This window comes from Cervus elaphus, chromosome 10 (genome assembly GCF_910594005.1).
Source record: "Cervus elaphus chromosome 10, mCerEla1.1, whole genome shotgun sequence".
NCBI lineage: Eukaryota > Metazoa > Chordata > Mammalia > Artiodactyla > Cervidae > Cervus > Cervus elaphus.
In genome coordinates this window covers 33034010-33049205 of record NC_057824.1, presented here as the reverse complement: position 1 = coordinate 33049205, position 15196 = coordinate 33034010, and the positions used below count along the sequence as shown (strand labels likewise).

General features: G+C 41.0%; 1 protein-coding gene and 1 non-coding gene across 2 annotated transcripts in view; both read left to right on the top strand.

The window, feature by feature from the left end:
- The window catches only part of DNAH3 (dynein axonemal heavy chain 3), a 234557-nt gene that overhangs the window by 87330 nt on the left and 132031 nt on the right, over positions 1-15196 (top strand). Inside the window, exons 27-31 of the mRNA XM_043914480.1 lie at positions 5192-5306; positions 10954-11152; positions 12937-13045; positions 13273-13386; positions 14158-14334. Coding sequence (XP_043770415.1) covers positions 5192-5306; positions 10954-11152; positions 12937-13045; positions 13273-13386; positions 14158-14334 — 714 coding nt within the window. The remainder of the gene's footprint in view (positions 1-5191; positions 5307-10953; positions 11153-12936; positions 13046-13272; positions 13387-14157; positions 14335-15196) is intronic.
- Positions 3829-3901, top strand: TRNAW-CCA. Its single transcript has one exon. It is a non-coding gene; the product is annotated as a tRNA-Trp (tRNA).

Genomic DNA, 15196 nt, shown 5'->3' with positions numbered 1-15196 from the left:
TGATAAAATATGGTACCTTGAAGAAAGGAATGGCAAACCACTTCAGTATTCTTGCCTTGAGAACCCCATGAACAAAATGAAAAGGCAAAAAGATGACTCTGGAAGATAAGCACCCCACCTCCCCCAGGTCAGTAGGTGTCCAATATGCTACTAGGGAAGAGTGGAAAAACAACTCCATAAAAGAAGGAAGAGGCTGGGCCAAAGTAGAAATTTCATTCAATTGTGGATGTGTCTGGGGGTGAAAGTAAAGTCCCATGCTGTAAAGAACAATATTGCAAAGGACCTGGAATGTTAGGTCCATGAATCAAGGTAAAGTGGATTTCGTCAAGAGGGAGATGGCAAGAGTGAACATCAACATTTCAGGAATCAGTGAACTAAAATGGATGGGAATGCATGAATTTAATTCAGATGACCTTTATATCTACTACGGTGGGAAAGAATTCCTTAGAAGAAATGGAATACCCCTCATAGTCAACAAAAAAGTCCAAAATGCAGTATTTGGATGCAGTCTCAAAAATGACAGAATGACCTCGGTTCATTTTCAACAAACCATTTAACATTATAGTAATGCAAGTTTATGCACCAACCACTGATGCCAAAGAAGCTACGTTAAAAAGTTCTATGAAGACCTACAAGACTAACACCAAAAAAAAGATGTCCTTTGCATCATAGGGGACTGGAATGCAGAAGTAGGAAGTCAAGAGATACCTGGACTAACAGGCAAGTTTGACCTTGGAGTACAAAATGAAGCAGGGCAAAGCTAACAGAGTTTTGCCAAGAGAACACACTGGTCATAGCAAACACTGTCTTCCAACAACACAAGAAATGACTCTACACATGGACATCACCAGATGGTCAATACCAAAATCAGATTGATTATATTCTTTGTAGTTGAAGATGGAGAAGCTCTGTATAGTCAGCAAAAACACGACCGGGAGCTAACTGTGGCTTGGATTGAACTCCTTATTGCCAAATTCAGGCTTAAATTGAAGAAAGTAGAGAAAACCACTAGCCATTCAGGTATAACCTAGATCAAATCCCTTACAATTATACAGTGGAGGTGACAAATAAATCAAGGAATTAGTTCTGGCAGACATAGTGCCTGAAGAACTATGGACGGAGGTTCATAACATTGTATAGGAGGTGGTGACCAAAACCATCCCCAAGAAAAAGAAATGCAAGAAGGCAAAGTAGTTGTCTGAGAAGGCCTTACAAATAGCTGAGAAAGAAGAGAAGGGAATGGCAAAGGAGAAAAGGAAAGATACAGAGTTCTAGACAATAGCAAGGAGAGGTAAGAAAGCCTTCTTAGGTAAACCATGAAAAGAAATAGCGGAAAGCAGCAGAATGGGGAAGAGTAAAGATCTCCCCAAGAAAATTGGAGATACCAAGGGGAAATTTCATGCAAAGATGGGCACAATAAAGGACAGAAACAGCAAGGACCTAAGAGAAGGAGAAGAGATTAAGAAGAAGTGGCAAGAATACACAGAACTGTACAAAAAAGATTTTAATGACTCAGATAACCACAGTGGTATGGCCACTCAACTAGATCCAGACATCCTGGAGTGTGAATTCAGGTGGGCCTTGGGAAGCATTGCTACCAGCAAAGCTAATGGAGGTGATGGAATTCCAGCTGAGCTAGTTCAAATCCTGAAAGATGATGGTGTTGAAGTACTGCACTCAATATGCCAGCAAATTTGGAAAACTCAGCAGTGGCCACAGGACTGAAAAAGATCAGTTTTCATTCAAATCCAAAAGAAAGGTGATGCCAAAGAATGTTCAAATTACTGTATAGTTGCACTCATTTCACATACTAGTAGGATTATGCACAAAATTCTTCAACCTAGGCTTCAGCAGTACATGAAATCAGAACTTCCAGATGTACAAGCAGGGTTTAAAAAAGGCAAAGGAACCAGAGATGAAATTGCCAATATCTGCTGGATCATAGAAAAAGCAATGCAGTTCCGAAAGCAATATCTACTTCTGCATCACTGATTATGCTAAAGCTTTTGACTATGTGGATCACAACAAACTGTGGAAAATTCTTAAAGAGATGGGAATACCAGGCCACTTTACCTGTCTCCTGAGAAACCTGTGTGCAGGTCAGGGAGCAACACTTAAAACAGGACATGGGACAACGAACTGGTTCAAAATTGAGAAAGGAGTCTGTCAAGGCTGTATATTGTCACCCTGCTTAGTTAACTTATATGCAGAGTACATCATATGAAATCCCTGGCTAGACAACTGGAATCTAGCTGGAATCAAGATTTCCAGGAGAAATATCACCAGCCCTCAGATATGCAGATACTACTTTAACTGCAGAAAGTGAATAGGAACTAAAAAGCCTCTTGATGAAGGTGAAAGACCAGAGTGAAAAAGCTGGCTTAAAACTCAACATTCAAGAAACTAAGATCATGACATCTGTCCCTTCACTTCATGGCAAATAGATGGGGAAAAAATGGAAAGAGTGACAGACTTTATTTTTTGGGACTCCAAAATCACTGCAGACAGTGACTGTAGTCATGAAATTAAAAGACACTTGCTTCTTGGAAGTAAAGCTATGGCAAATTAGACATAGCATATTAAAAAACAGACATCACTTTGCCAGCAAAGGTCTGCATATCAAAGCTATGGTTTTTCCACTGGTCATGTACGGATGTGAGAGTTGGACCATAAAGAAGACTGAGCACCAAAGAATTGGTGCTTTCAAATTGTGGTGTTGGAGAAGACTCTTGAGAGTCTGTTGAACTGGAAGGAGATCAAACCAGTCAACCCTGAAGGAAATTAACCCTGAATATTCTTTGGAAGGACTGATGCTGAAGCTGAAACTCCAGTACTTTGGCCACCTAATGCAAAGAGCTAACTCATTGGAAAAGACCCTGATGTTGGGAAAGATTGAGGGCAAGAAAAGAAGGGGTGACAGAGGATGAGATGGTTGGATGACTTCACTGACTCAATGGCCATGAGTTTGAGCAAACTCAGGGAGATAGTGAAGGACAGGGAAACCTGGTGTGCTGCAGTCCACGGGGTCACAAAGAGTCGGACATGACTGAGTGACTGAACAACAAGCAGCTGCACTTTTTACAGATTTATTGTTCATAATTCCTAATAGATGTGTTGCACTTTACACTTGAAAACTGCTTTCATGTAAATTTTTAAAACCTTAGAAACACTGAAAATTCTGACTTTTGCGACTGTGTCTGTGTGCTACAATTTCCTACCTGTACAGAATAGAATGCTTCCCATCACACACTCAAGCTCTGGAGTACCATGCATGCTGAATGATGTGCTGTGGCATCCTAAAGTTGTTGGTACAGAATTTCTGTCCCTCCATCTATCACCGATCCATTGTTCATTTAACAAATATTTGTTTGACATCTGCAACTGGAACTTTGCTAGGGAAAGGGAATTAGAAGTGAATCAAACAGTCATTGTCCTTGACATGGATTTACAGTCAAGTGAGAAAGATTTTTTTAAAAAGGCTCTTTTATCAAACTGTGATAAGGAAAGTACATGGATCCAGAAATCATGGAAAGGAAGGAGAAAACTAAAAGTAAGAGAGGGTAAGATGTCCCAGAAAAACAGAGTCTAAGAGGAGACATAGAATATAAATACGGAGTTGTCAAGCACAGATTAGGAGGAAGAGCATGAGAGAGAGAGAGACCAAAATGTGCAAAAATCTGACAACGAAAAGCACGGTGCGTTCCAGCAACTAAGGGAAATTTGGTCCAGAATTGCTGTGTGATGTGTGTGGTTAACAGAGATGTGGAGGACAGTTCTATCCCCAGTGGACTGCAGACATACCAAGGGCAACAGGGATACATCAAAAATTCCCTAGTGGTCCAGTGGTTAAGACTCTATGCCTCCAATGCAGGAGGCCCAGGTTCAATCCCTGGTTAAGGACCTAGATCTCGCATGCTGCAACTAAAGATCCCACATCCTGCAACTAAAGTACCCACATGCTTCAACTAAGACCTTGTGCAGCCAAACAAATAAATATTTTTAAAAGACTTTTTTTTGCTATGTGTTAAGAATATTATAATTAATAATAACCACCACTATTTACTGGACACTTTATTCATACCAGACATTGTGCCAAGTGCTTTACATTTGTTGTCATTCAGTTGCTAAGTCCTGTCCAACTCTTTGTGACCTCGTGGACTGCAGCACGCCAGGCTTCCCTGCCCTTCACAATCTTCTGGAGTTTGCTAAAACTCGTGACCACTGAGTCAGTGATGCCATTCGACCATCTCATCATCTGTCACCCTCTTCTTCTGCCTTTAATCTTTCCCAGCATCAGGGTCTTACTCCTCAAAATCACTTGAAGAATAGCTTTAATTATCTAGATGTGACAGATGAGGAGACTGAGGCACAGAGGGTTAAAATAATTTGCCCAGAAGCACATAACAAAAAAGGAAGGAAGGTGAGATGAGCGTAGGGTGGTCTCATATGTTCTCCATTCATTTTTATTGTTTAACTTGTTTTGAAATAATGTCAGACTGGCAAATAAGGCTGCAAAAATAATACAAAGAATTCCCATACACCCTTCATCCAGGTGTATTAACATACTAACATCTTACATAACCACAGTACAATATCCAACAACCTTGATACAATATTATTATTTAACCTTTTAAACTCATCTTTTTGTCTGGTTTAGGATCCAATCCAGAATTACATTTAGTTTTCATGTTTCCTTTGTCTAATCTAAAAGAGTTTCAGTTATTTTTGTTAATTCTGGCTTACTGCCAAATTTATATATATTGTAAAATTCATCCTTTTTAGTGTGTATTTCTGAGTTTTGACAAACACATACATTTGTGTAGTCATCATCACAGTCAAGATACAGAACAGTTCCACACACCCTAAAATTTTCCTCTTGCCCTTTGTAGTCACTATTCTGAGCCTTCGGCAAGTACCCTTCTGTTTTATGCCCCTATAGTTTTATCTTGTCCACAACTTTATAAAAGTAAAACCATACAGTGTCTAGACTTTCAAATCTGACTTCTTTCAGTTAGCATTATGCTTTTGAAATTTGTCTGGAGGTTAATGACTGGGGCTGAGGGAAAGGGAGATTGAGGGATGACATCTAGGAGTCTGGTTTGGACCATGGAGTGTGGATGGTGTCATTCCAGAAAAGGGATTACCAGGAGAATACAGCTTAACATGTTGTTCCCTCCTGTGCCCCTGCCAGGATTTTCTGAAGAAGAGCAATGATCAGATTGCACAGATTGTTCAGCTGGTGCGAGGGAAGCTGAGCAGTGGAGCTCGGCTCACCCTCGGGGCCCTCACAGTCATTGATGTCCACGGTAAGCAAGGAGGTTTTCCTAGCATTAGTGACTGTTTAGTAATAGCTGCCAAGCTTGCCTCTCTCCCTCCTGGATGGGATGATTCAGGTTCCTTTTTTCAATAGGGAAAGGCTTCTCCAACTGAGAATAAATGAGGGGGTAAGGAAGAGAAATCAATGCTTCTGTGTATCTCCATCTTATGTTTTCCCTCCCATCCTCAACCTTATTTCCAAGAACCTCACCACCAGCACCAAACAGTGCTCTGAGAAAATGATGGCCACAGCCATTTCTGAGACTTACCAACTCGAAGCAATTTGCTTCTACTGATCTTAACTAATAATTTTTTGTCAAACTTTGTGCTAAGTGGGTGACATACATTGTCTCATTTTTATATACATTTCGGAGATTAAGAGCCTGTAGTTTATAGAGGCAAATAACTTGCTGAGAGGCACACAGCTAGTAAGTAGCAGAGGCTCTTTTGTAATTTGAACCTGTGTCTGATTCCAAACCCAAAGACTGGAAAATGGGCAGTGATGCAAGGAGAGAATGGCTAAGAGAAGATGCATTCCAACTTTTCCTAAGAAGGAGAAAGAGGGAAGGAGGGAAGGAGGAGGAAGAACTGGAGTCTTTATATAAAACAGACCACCCTCACACCCTCACTCCATCATCACCAAGGAAACTAGGGCTGAACCAAACTGGTTGCCTGGTAACAATGTCTCTTTTGCTCACACACCCAGCTTCCTACAGGCATGCATCTTACTCTCCATAAAGTGGATGTTCATTTCTTTTCCTTTTTTTCTTTTCTTTCGGCCGCATGGCTTGTGGGATCTCAGTTCCCCGACCAGGGATTGAACCCAGGCCACGGCAGTGAAAGTCTGGAATCTTAACCACTAAAGGCACCCGGGAGCTTCCTGATGCTCATTTCAATCTGATTTCATTTGGATAGACTAGCATAAAATATGGAGGAGAGAGGGAGAAGGTGCTCTTCATCTGGCTACATATTTAACTTGTAGGAGTAATAAGTGAAGGCATGGTTACTGCCCAGGATGCCTCAGAGAGGTTGAGTTTACACACATACATCCACATACACATTCATGCATGAACACATGAACATACACTGCCTTGGAAAGGCATCCCCAACCTTGAGATTCAACTTGCTCTTGGATCTCTCATACTCACCTGTTTTCTGGGTCCTCCCAGGGACCTGGATTGGAATTAAATTCCTCAGGAAGAATGAAGGAGTGTAATTTTGGTGTAATCTTCTGCAAGGACTCTTCAGGATTTTGGATTTTACTGTAATAAAGATTTATCTCACAGGGAGGGAGTAGGCTTACAGAAGTGTCCCTTTGCATTATTTCTGAGATCCTGATTTCAAGCACTATATTAGTTCTGAGGTTGAAATAACAGTTGCCTTGTGAATTACCTAAAAAATAATGATTCTCATAAACTATGTCCACTCATCAACTTCAGGGCCCCCATCACTGTGAAAATATTAAATTAAGCTCACAATTCTATTACAGAAAGGATAAAAGCTAGAAATATATCTCTTAGTTTCTCAACACCTTACTTCCATGGAAAGACTACACCTAACATGGGTTCATGAGAGCCCTTCGCTTGCTAAGTATATCAGACCAGGCTAATTGCATTCTCCTAGGATATCCTAGAGGACTGGAACAGGGCTAGAAAGATAGCACTGACGATGAGATGGCATTTGTGGTAACTACATATTGCAAAGCACTCTGGGTCACTTTCCCAAGAGTTTGGGAATGATAATAGTAGTTAATATTGGGTTGGCCAAAGACTTTTCATTATTTTCCATAAGATACCTCTAGTAGCATGTAGTTGTCTTGAACTTTGTTTGAAACATTTTTCTTAGATGGTATTGTCACAGCTGTCTATAAGCTCAGTTTAGTTCAGTCGCTCAGTCGTGTCTGACTCATTGTGACCCCAAGTATTACAGCACGCCAGGCCTCCCTCTCCATCACCAACACCCAGAGCTTACTCAAACTCATGTCCATCGAGTCTGTGATGCCATCCAACCATCTCATCCTCTGTCATCCCCTTCTCCTCCCACCTTCAATCTTTCCCAGCATCAGGGTCTTTTCAAATGAGTCAGTTCTTTGCATCAGGTGGTCAAAATATTGTAGTTTCAGCTTCAGCATCAGTCCTTTCAATGAATATTCAGAACTGATTTCCTTTAGGATGGACTGGTTGGATCTCCTTGAAGTCCAAGGGATACTCAAGAGTTTTCTCCAACACCACAGTTCAAAATCATCAATTCTTCAGTGCTCGGCTTTCTTTATAGTCCAACTTTCACATCCATATATGACTACTGGAAAAACCATAGCTTTGACTAGACGACCTTTGTTGGCAAAGTAATGTCTCTGCTTTTTAATATCCTGTCATATATGTTGGTCATAACTTTTCTTTCAAGGAGCAAGAGCCTTTTAATTTTGTGGCCACATTCACCATCTGCAGTGATTTTGGAGCCCAAGAAAATAAAGTCTCTCACTGTTTCCATTGTTTCCCCATCTCTTTGCCATGAAATAATGGGACTGGATGCTGTGATCTTAGTTTTCTGAATGCTGAGTTTTAAGTCAGCTTTTTCACTCTCCTTTATCACTTTCACCATGAGGCTCTTTAGTTTTTCTTCACTTTCTACCATAAAGTGAAAGTGAAAGTGAAGTCGCTCAGCCGTATCCAACTCTTTGCAACCCCATGGGCTGTAGCCTACCAGGCTCCTCCGTCCATGGGATTTTCCAGGCAAGAGTACTGGAGTGGGTTGCCATTCCTGTAATCTGCATAAGTGAGGTTATTGATATTTTTCCCAGCAATCTTGATTCCAGTTTGTGCTGCATCCAGCCCGGCATGTCACATGATGTACTCTGCATATAAGTTAAATAAGCAGGGTGACAATATGCAGCCTTGATGTACTCCTTTCCTGATTTGGAACCAGTCTGTTGTTCCATGTCCAGTTCTAACTGTTGCTTCTTAACCTGCATACAGGTTTCTCAGGAGGCAGGTAAGATGTTCTGGTATTCCCATCTCTTTAAGAATTTTCCACAGTTTATTGTGATCCACACAGTCAAAGGCTTTGGCATCATCAATAAAGCAGAAGCAGATGTTTTTCTTTAACTCTTTTGCATTTTTGATGATCCAATGGATGTTGGCAATTTGATCTCTGGTTCTTCTTCCTTTTCTAAATCCACCTTGAACATCTGGAAGTTCACAGTTCACATACTGTTGAAGCCTGGCTTGGAGAATTTTGAGCATTACTTTGCTAGCGTATGAGATGAGTGCAACTGTACAGTAGTTTGAACATTCTTTGGCATTGCACTTCTTTGGGATTGGAATGAAAACTGACCTTTTCCAGTCCTGTGGCCACTGCTGAGTTTTCCAAATTTGCTGGCATATTGGGTGCAGCACTTTCACAGCATCATCTTTTAGGATTTGAAATAACACAACTGGAACTCCATCACCTCCACTAGCTTTGTTCATCATGATGCTTCCTAAGGTCCACTTGACTTTGCATTCCAGAATGTCTGACTCTACGTGAGTGATCACACCATAGTGGTTATCTGGGTCATGAAGATCTTTTTTGTATAGTTCTTCTGCATATTCTTGCCACCTCTTCATATCAGCATGCATTTTAAAAAACTTACCAATTTGGTGAATTTCTGTGTTGTTGTTTTTCAATCACTCAGTCGTGTCTGACTCTCTGTGACCCCACGGACTGCAGCACGCCAGGCCTCCCTGTCCTTCACCATCTCCTGGAGCTTGCTCAAACTCATGTCCATTGAGTTGGTGATGTCATCCAACCATCTCATCCTCTGTCATCCCCTTCTCCTCCTGCCTTCAATCTTTCCCAGCATCAGGATCATTTCTAATGAGTTGGCTCTTCTCATCAGGTAGCCAAAGTATTGGAGCTTTTGCTTCAATACATCAGTCCTTCCAGTGAATATTCAGGATTGATTTCCTTTAGGATTGACAGGTTGGATCTCCTTGCAGTCCAAGGAACTCTCAGGAGTCTTCTCCAGAACCACAGTTCAAAAACATCATTTTTTCAGCACTCAGCCTTCTTTATGGTTCAGCTCTCACATCCATACATGACTGCTGGAAAAACCATAGCTTTCACTGTTACAAACTTTTGTCAGCAAAATAATGTTTCTGCTTTTTAATATGCTGTCTAGGTTTGTCATAGCTTTTCATCCAAAGAGCAAGCGTCTTTTAAATCATGGCTACAGTCACCATCTGCAGTGATTTTGGAGCCAAGAAAGTAAAATCTGTCACTGTTTCCATTGTTTCCCCATCTATTTGCCATGAAGTGAAGGGGAATTTCTGCGTAGCCATTTTAATATTGAAGATGGAAGAAAAAGCAACATTTTCAGCATATGCTGCTTTACTAACTCAAGAAAGGTAAAAACACAACTGAAATGCAAAACAAAAAAATAAAAAAGGTCTCTGCAGCGTATGGAGAAGGTGCTGTGACTGATTGAATGTGTCATAGTCGTTTGTGAAATTTAATGCTAGAGATTTCTTGCTTGATGATGCTCCATGGTTGGGTAGACCTGCTGAAGTTGAGAGTGATGAAATCAAGACATTAATTGAGTACAATCAACATTATACCACGCAGGAGATAGCTGACATATGCAAATATTCAAATCAAGCATTGAAAATCATTTGTCCCAGCTTGGTTGTGATAATCCCTTTGATATTTGGGTTCCACATAAGTTAAGCAAAAAAACCTCCTTGACCATATTCCCCAGCGATTCTCTTAAATGTATTGAAAATGTTTCATTTTTAAAACAAATTGTGACAGGCAATGAAAAGTGGTACTGTACAATAATGTGGTATGGAAGAGATCATCGGGCAAGTGAAATGAACTATCGCCAATCACACCAAAGGCCAGTTTTCGCCCAAAGAGTGTGATGTTGTGTATATGGTGGGATTGGAAAGGAGTCCTCTATTATGAGTTTCTTCCTAAAAACTAAACAATTTATTCCAACAAATACTCCCAATTAGACCAGCTGAAAGCAGCCCTTGACTAAGAGCATCGAGAATCAGTCAGCAGAAAAAAACATATAACCTTTCATCAGGATGATGCAAGCCCACATGTTTCTTCAATGACCAAGCAAAGCTGGTCAAAAACTGGTCATCAAACTGGGAGATCTGATTTGTCTGCCATATTCACCAGACATTGCACCCTCAAATGTCCATTTATTTCAGTCTTTACAAAATTCTCTTAATGGAAAAAATTTCAATTCCTTGGAAGACTAAAAGCCACCTGGAACAACTTTTTTCTCAAAAAGACAAAAATTTGAGGGAAGATGGAATTATGAAGTTGCCTGAAGATTTACAGAAGGTAGTGGAACAAAATGATGAATATGTTGTTCAATAAAGTTCTTGGTGAAAATTTTAAAAAATGTGTCTTTTTTTTTTTTAATTTAAAACTGAAGGAACTTTTTGGCCAACCCAATACTATAAATTTATATAGTATATAAATAAAGATGTTGCTTGAAGTTTAGAGATGGGCAGAGAGGGTAGTTGAACCTAAAATTGTTGAGATAGAGTGGTCTTGATGACATCCTCAGACCCTTCTGAGGAATCCGTGAAGATGGGAGGATGCCAATGACTCTGCAAGTGTGTTTCCATGTCTGTGTCCACACAGCTCGTGATGTGGTAGCCAAGTTATCTGAGGATAACGTCTGTGATCTGAATGATTTCCAGTGGATCTCCCAACTGCGCTATTACTGGGACTCCAAGGATGTACAGGTGCAGATGATTACTACAGAAGCCTTATACGGCTATGAGTACCTGGGAAACTCCCCCCGGCTGGTGATCACACCCCTCACTGACCGCTGCTACAGGTAAACTCTGGGCCTCCCCAGATCTGAAGGGTGAATAGGGAATTCCAAAAGGAAAATCTGAGAAAGAAGTTTGGAGCAGCTTGAATTTGCTACCTTTACCTTCTGTATTCTAGAGCCTCAGATTTTAGAATTTTTACCTTAGTCACTGTGGTCTCTCAGATGGGCATTTTAGGCCTTAGGAATACATGAGAACCCAGTAGGAGTCCTAAAGCAAAGTATTGTGTTCAAACCAACAATTAGAACGTTGATGCCTATCCTTGAAAATGGCACAGTGCTTAAGAAAGAAAGCTCTCCATTGGCAGAAATCAAAAAGGTGCCAGGAGATCCCATGGCCAAGAGATAGAAAAGGGGCCAGGTAAAGGACCCAGGCAAGGAGTCTCTGAGCTCTGCCACCCAGTCTGATGAAGAGATTGGGCCCTTCTGTGCTCAGCAAATTGCTTTGCCACTTTCCTTGGAATTCATAACTTTAGAAACTTGGACTTTGTGAATTTGTCAGTTCTGTGATGTTTAGATTTTTCTTTGATTGTATATATTGTTAGAGTGCAACTTTTGAATTATAAAGGTAGTACTTGAGTATTTTTTTTTCTTTCAAAGTCCTCAATCACTTGTTTTCTATGTTCTATGACTTCTTCAATCATTTATCTATTCTACTCACTATTCAACAACCATTTCTTGAACTTTACTGTGCATGATGTGTGACCTCTAGGAATCCTCAACCTAATGGGGAAGGGGAGAGAGACACACTCTCTCTTATAAGAGAGTGCGTTATATTATAAGAGAGTGATTATAAGAAAGTGCGTTAACTGAAATTATAGAGGCTCATACATAGGGCTGTGGAACCACAGTTGACATATCATTCATTTCTAATATTTATCTTGTGCCTCCCAAATGGAACTGAACAGTGGGTTCAGAACACAAGAATTCATAATCTAGTGGGAGAAATATATTTATTTTTCATTATTCCATTAGCATCGGTGATCTTTGGAATGCAGAGGGTTTTTCGCTTTCATTTGATTCATTTAGTATCAGTTCAGTTCAGTCGCTCAGTCATGTCTAACTCTCTGCAACCCCATGGACTGCAGCACGTCAGGCTTCCCTGTCCATCACCAACTCCCAGAGCTTACTTAAACTCATGTTCATCCAGTCAGTGATGCCATCCAACCATGTCATCCTCTGTCCCTCCCTTCTCCTCTGCCTTCAATCTTTCCCAGCATCAGGGTCTTTTCTAGTGAGTCAGTTCTTCACATCAGGTGGCCAAAATATTGTAGTTTCAGCTTCAGCATCAGTCCTTCCAAAAAAAATTCAGAACGGATTTCCTTTAGGATGGACTGGTTGGATCTCCTTGCTGTTCAAGGGACTCTCAAGAGTCTTCTCCAGAACCACGGTTCAAAAGGATCAATTCTTCGGCACTCAGCTTTCTTTATAGTCCAACTCTCACATCCACACATGACTACTGGAAAAACCATAGCTTTGACTAGATGGACCTTTGTTGACAAAGTAATGTCTCTCCTTTTAATATGCTGTCTAGGTTGTCATTTAGTATGTATATATTCATTTATCCATTTAATCATTCATTCAAACAAATGCTTATAGGTGCCACCCGTATACCAGGCACCAAGGTTACAACACTGAGTAAAATAGAATTTTTTATGATGATGATGTATTGCCCATGTAATCAGGGGAAATCATGTTTAATTATTTGAGTCAAAACGAAATAAACCAAAAGCCAGTTTATTTCTTGTACCTTAGGACATGGCATTGAGTTCTTATTTTCTTCCCCTTAGGACGCTGATGGGGGCTTTGAAGCTGAACCTTGGAGGAGCCCCAGAGGGTCCAGCTGGGACAGGCAAGACAGAAACCACCAAAGATCTGGCCAAAGCTTTGGCCAAGCAGGTAGGGAAATGCTGTCCATCCTCACACTCCTTTCCCGTCCCTCTGTGGAGCTGTATCCAGGGAAGTTGGCATGAAGCTCAAGATGGCTTAGAGTACCAGGCAGAGTGGGGCCCCAGCTCCTCCAGTAGAATGAGAAGAGGGGAGTCCCACCTCTGTTTCAAGGTGCAGGGTGATTCAGATGGGAAGAATCCCATCCTAAATGGAGCCAACATCCTCTCTCTCCCTAGTGTGTGGTCTTCAACTGCTCTGATGGTCTGGATTACAAAGCCATGGGGAAATTTTTCAAAGGACTAGCCCAGGCTGGAGCATGGGCCTGCTTTGATGAGTTCAACAGGATTGAGGTAACCCTGCTACTAAGCTGCTGAATAAAGGGTTTGGACATGCAGGGGCTTTTTTCCTGGGCTTTCAGTTCCTCAGTGACAGGGCTTATGTCTCCTCTATGGCCCCTTGCACAAAGTAAGTACTCCATGAACCAAACAAAAACAGCCCTAAGCAGACAAAATGCCTAGGGTATACATAAGCATTCTCACCAAATTCATTCACTCACTTGCTCATTCAAAAATTTATTGAGCAACTACCCTATGTCAGATATTGTGTATGTGTTCATAATACAGAGATGAGCAAGAAACAGTTTTGCCCTCTAGACTGTTATAGTTCAGCCAAGGGAGATAAAAATTAAATGATACAAGTAGAATATGAGCGAAGTCTATACCAGTGGTACAAAGGAGTCATCACAAATGAATGAGTGGTTAATTCTATTTGGGTAGCTGTTGAGATTAGGGAATGTAAACATGCAATTTGAACCAATAAACACCATACATGCATACTATGGGTGAAGTATTATGCTAGGTACAGGAACAAAGATAAAATACTATGGAAACTACTTACATACACACAAACACACACGCATACACACACACATATGCATGCATATACACACCAGTTTTCTGTTCTTTTCCCAAAATTCTAAATCATGCTCCTAACTTTGAATGTGAAGGTCTTATTCTCAGGTGATGGGGTTCTTTCTTCACTAGGTGAAGGATACTGCGGCAGAGTGGGGTGGGTGGCCATCAGAAGCAGGAGCTTAAATCAACCAGCCATTCTCACTCCAGGTAGAAGTACTGTCTGTGGTAGCTCAACAGATTCTCAGCATTCAACAAGCCATTATCCGGAAGCTAAAGACATTCATCTTTGAAGGCACTGAGCTCTCGCTAAACCCAACTTGTGCCGTCTTCATCACCATGAACCCTGGGTATGCTGGCAGGGCTGAGCTGCCAGATAACCTCAAGGTAAACATCAGAGTGGGAAATACTGGGTGTACTTTATCATATAGAAACCTTTGGAAGTATCCAGGCATCTCACAGAGAAGCCAAATAGTAGACCATGTGACATTTTTCAACTATGAGAAGTGAAGATGTTACTTGGCTTCAGAACTCAAATCATTTCCCTAACTCTAACTTTCATGAGGTGGGAGAAAATATACACCATAATAACCAATGGCAAAGAGGAAACAATGAACACTGGAATAAGTGTCACTATTTCTGTTGTCTACAAGGGTCAGACAGTTCATATAAATGAGAAAAGCCAAATAGGCCTGATAGAGACTCTGACAGATCTCCTACCTAGAGGCAGCAGGCCCTACTTATCCCCAGCCTACTCTGGCCAAGCGGGAATTGTGGGACCTTCTCATTTTTTCAGGAAAAAACAGAAATTTGGATTGTTACATAAAATCTTATTTTTAGATCCTGGCTTAATGCAAAAACTAAAATCATCATAGGCAAAATAAAATCATTGTAGACCAAATAAAACAGATCAGCATATAAGAGAGCATCAGAGTTCAACACAGAATATGCTGGCAAACCAAGACTCTAGAGCACATGGAGCTCAGCTAGTTAGGCCCAAGCGGTGTCCACACCAAAGCAGGATGTTCCAACCAGCTAGAGAGATAACACGAGAGAGAATATGTCCTCGAGACCTACTGCTGAACTGGCCTGAGCTACAACCATGGCAATAAGCATTGTCCCTGCTGCTATGAGAAAAGGCAAGTGCCTCTGAAGTAGGGAAGAGAGAATGCCAGCCAGGCCATCTTCAAGGGGACAGGCACTAAATGACCTTAGCATGCTGCTCTCATAAATGAAAAAAAACCAAATT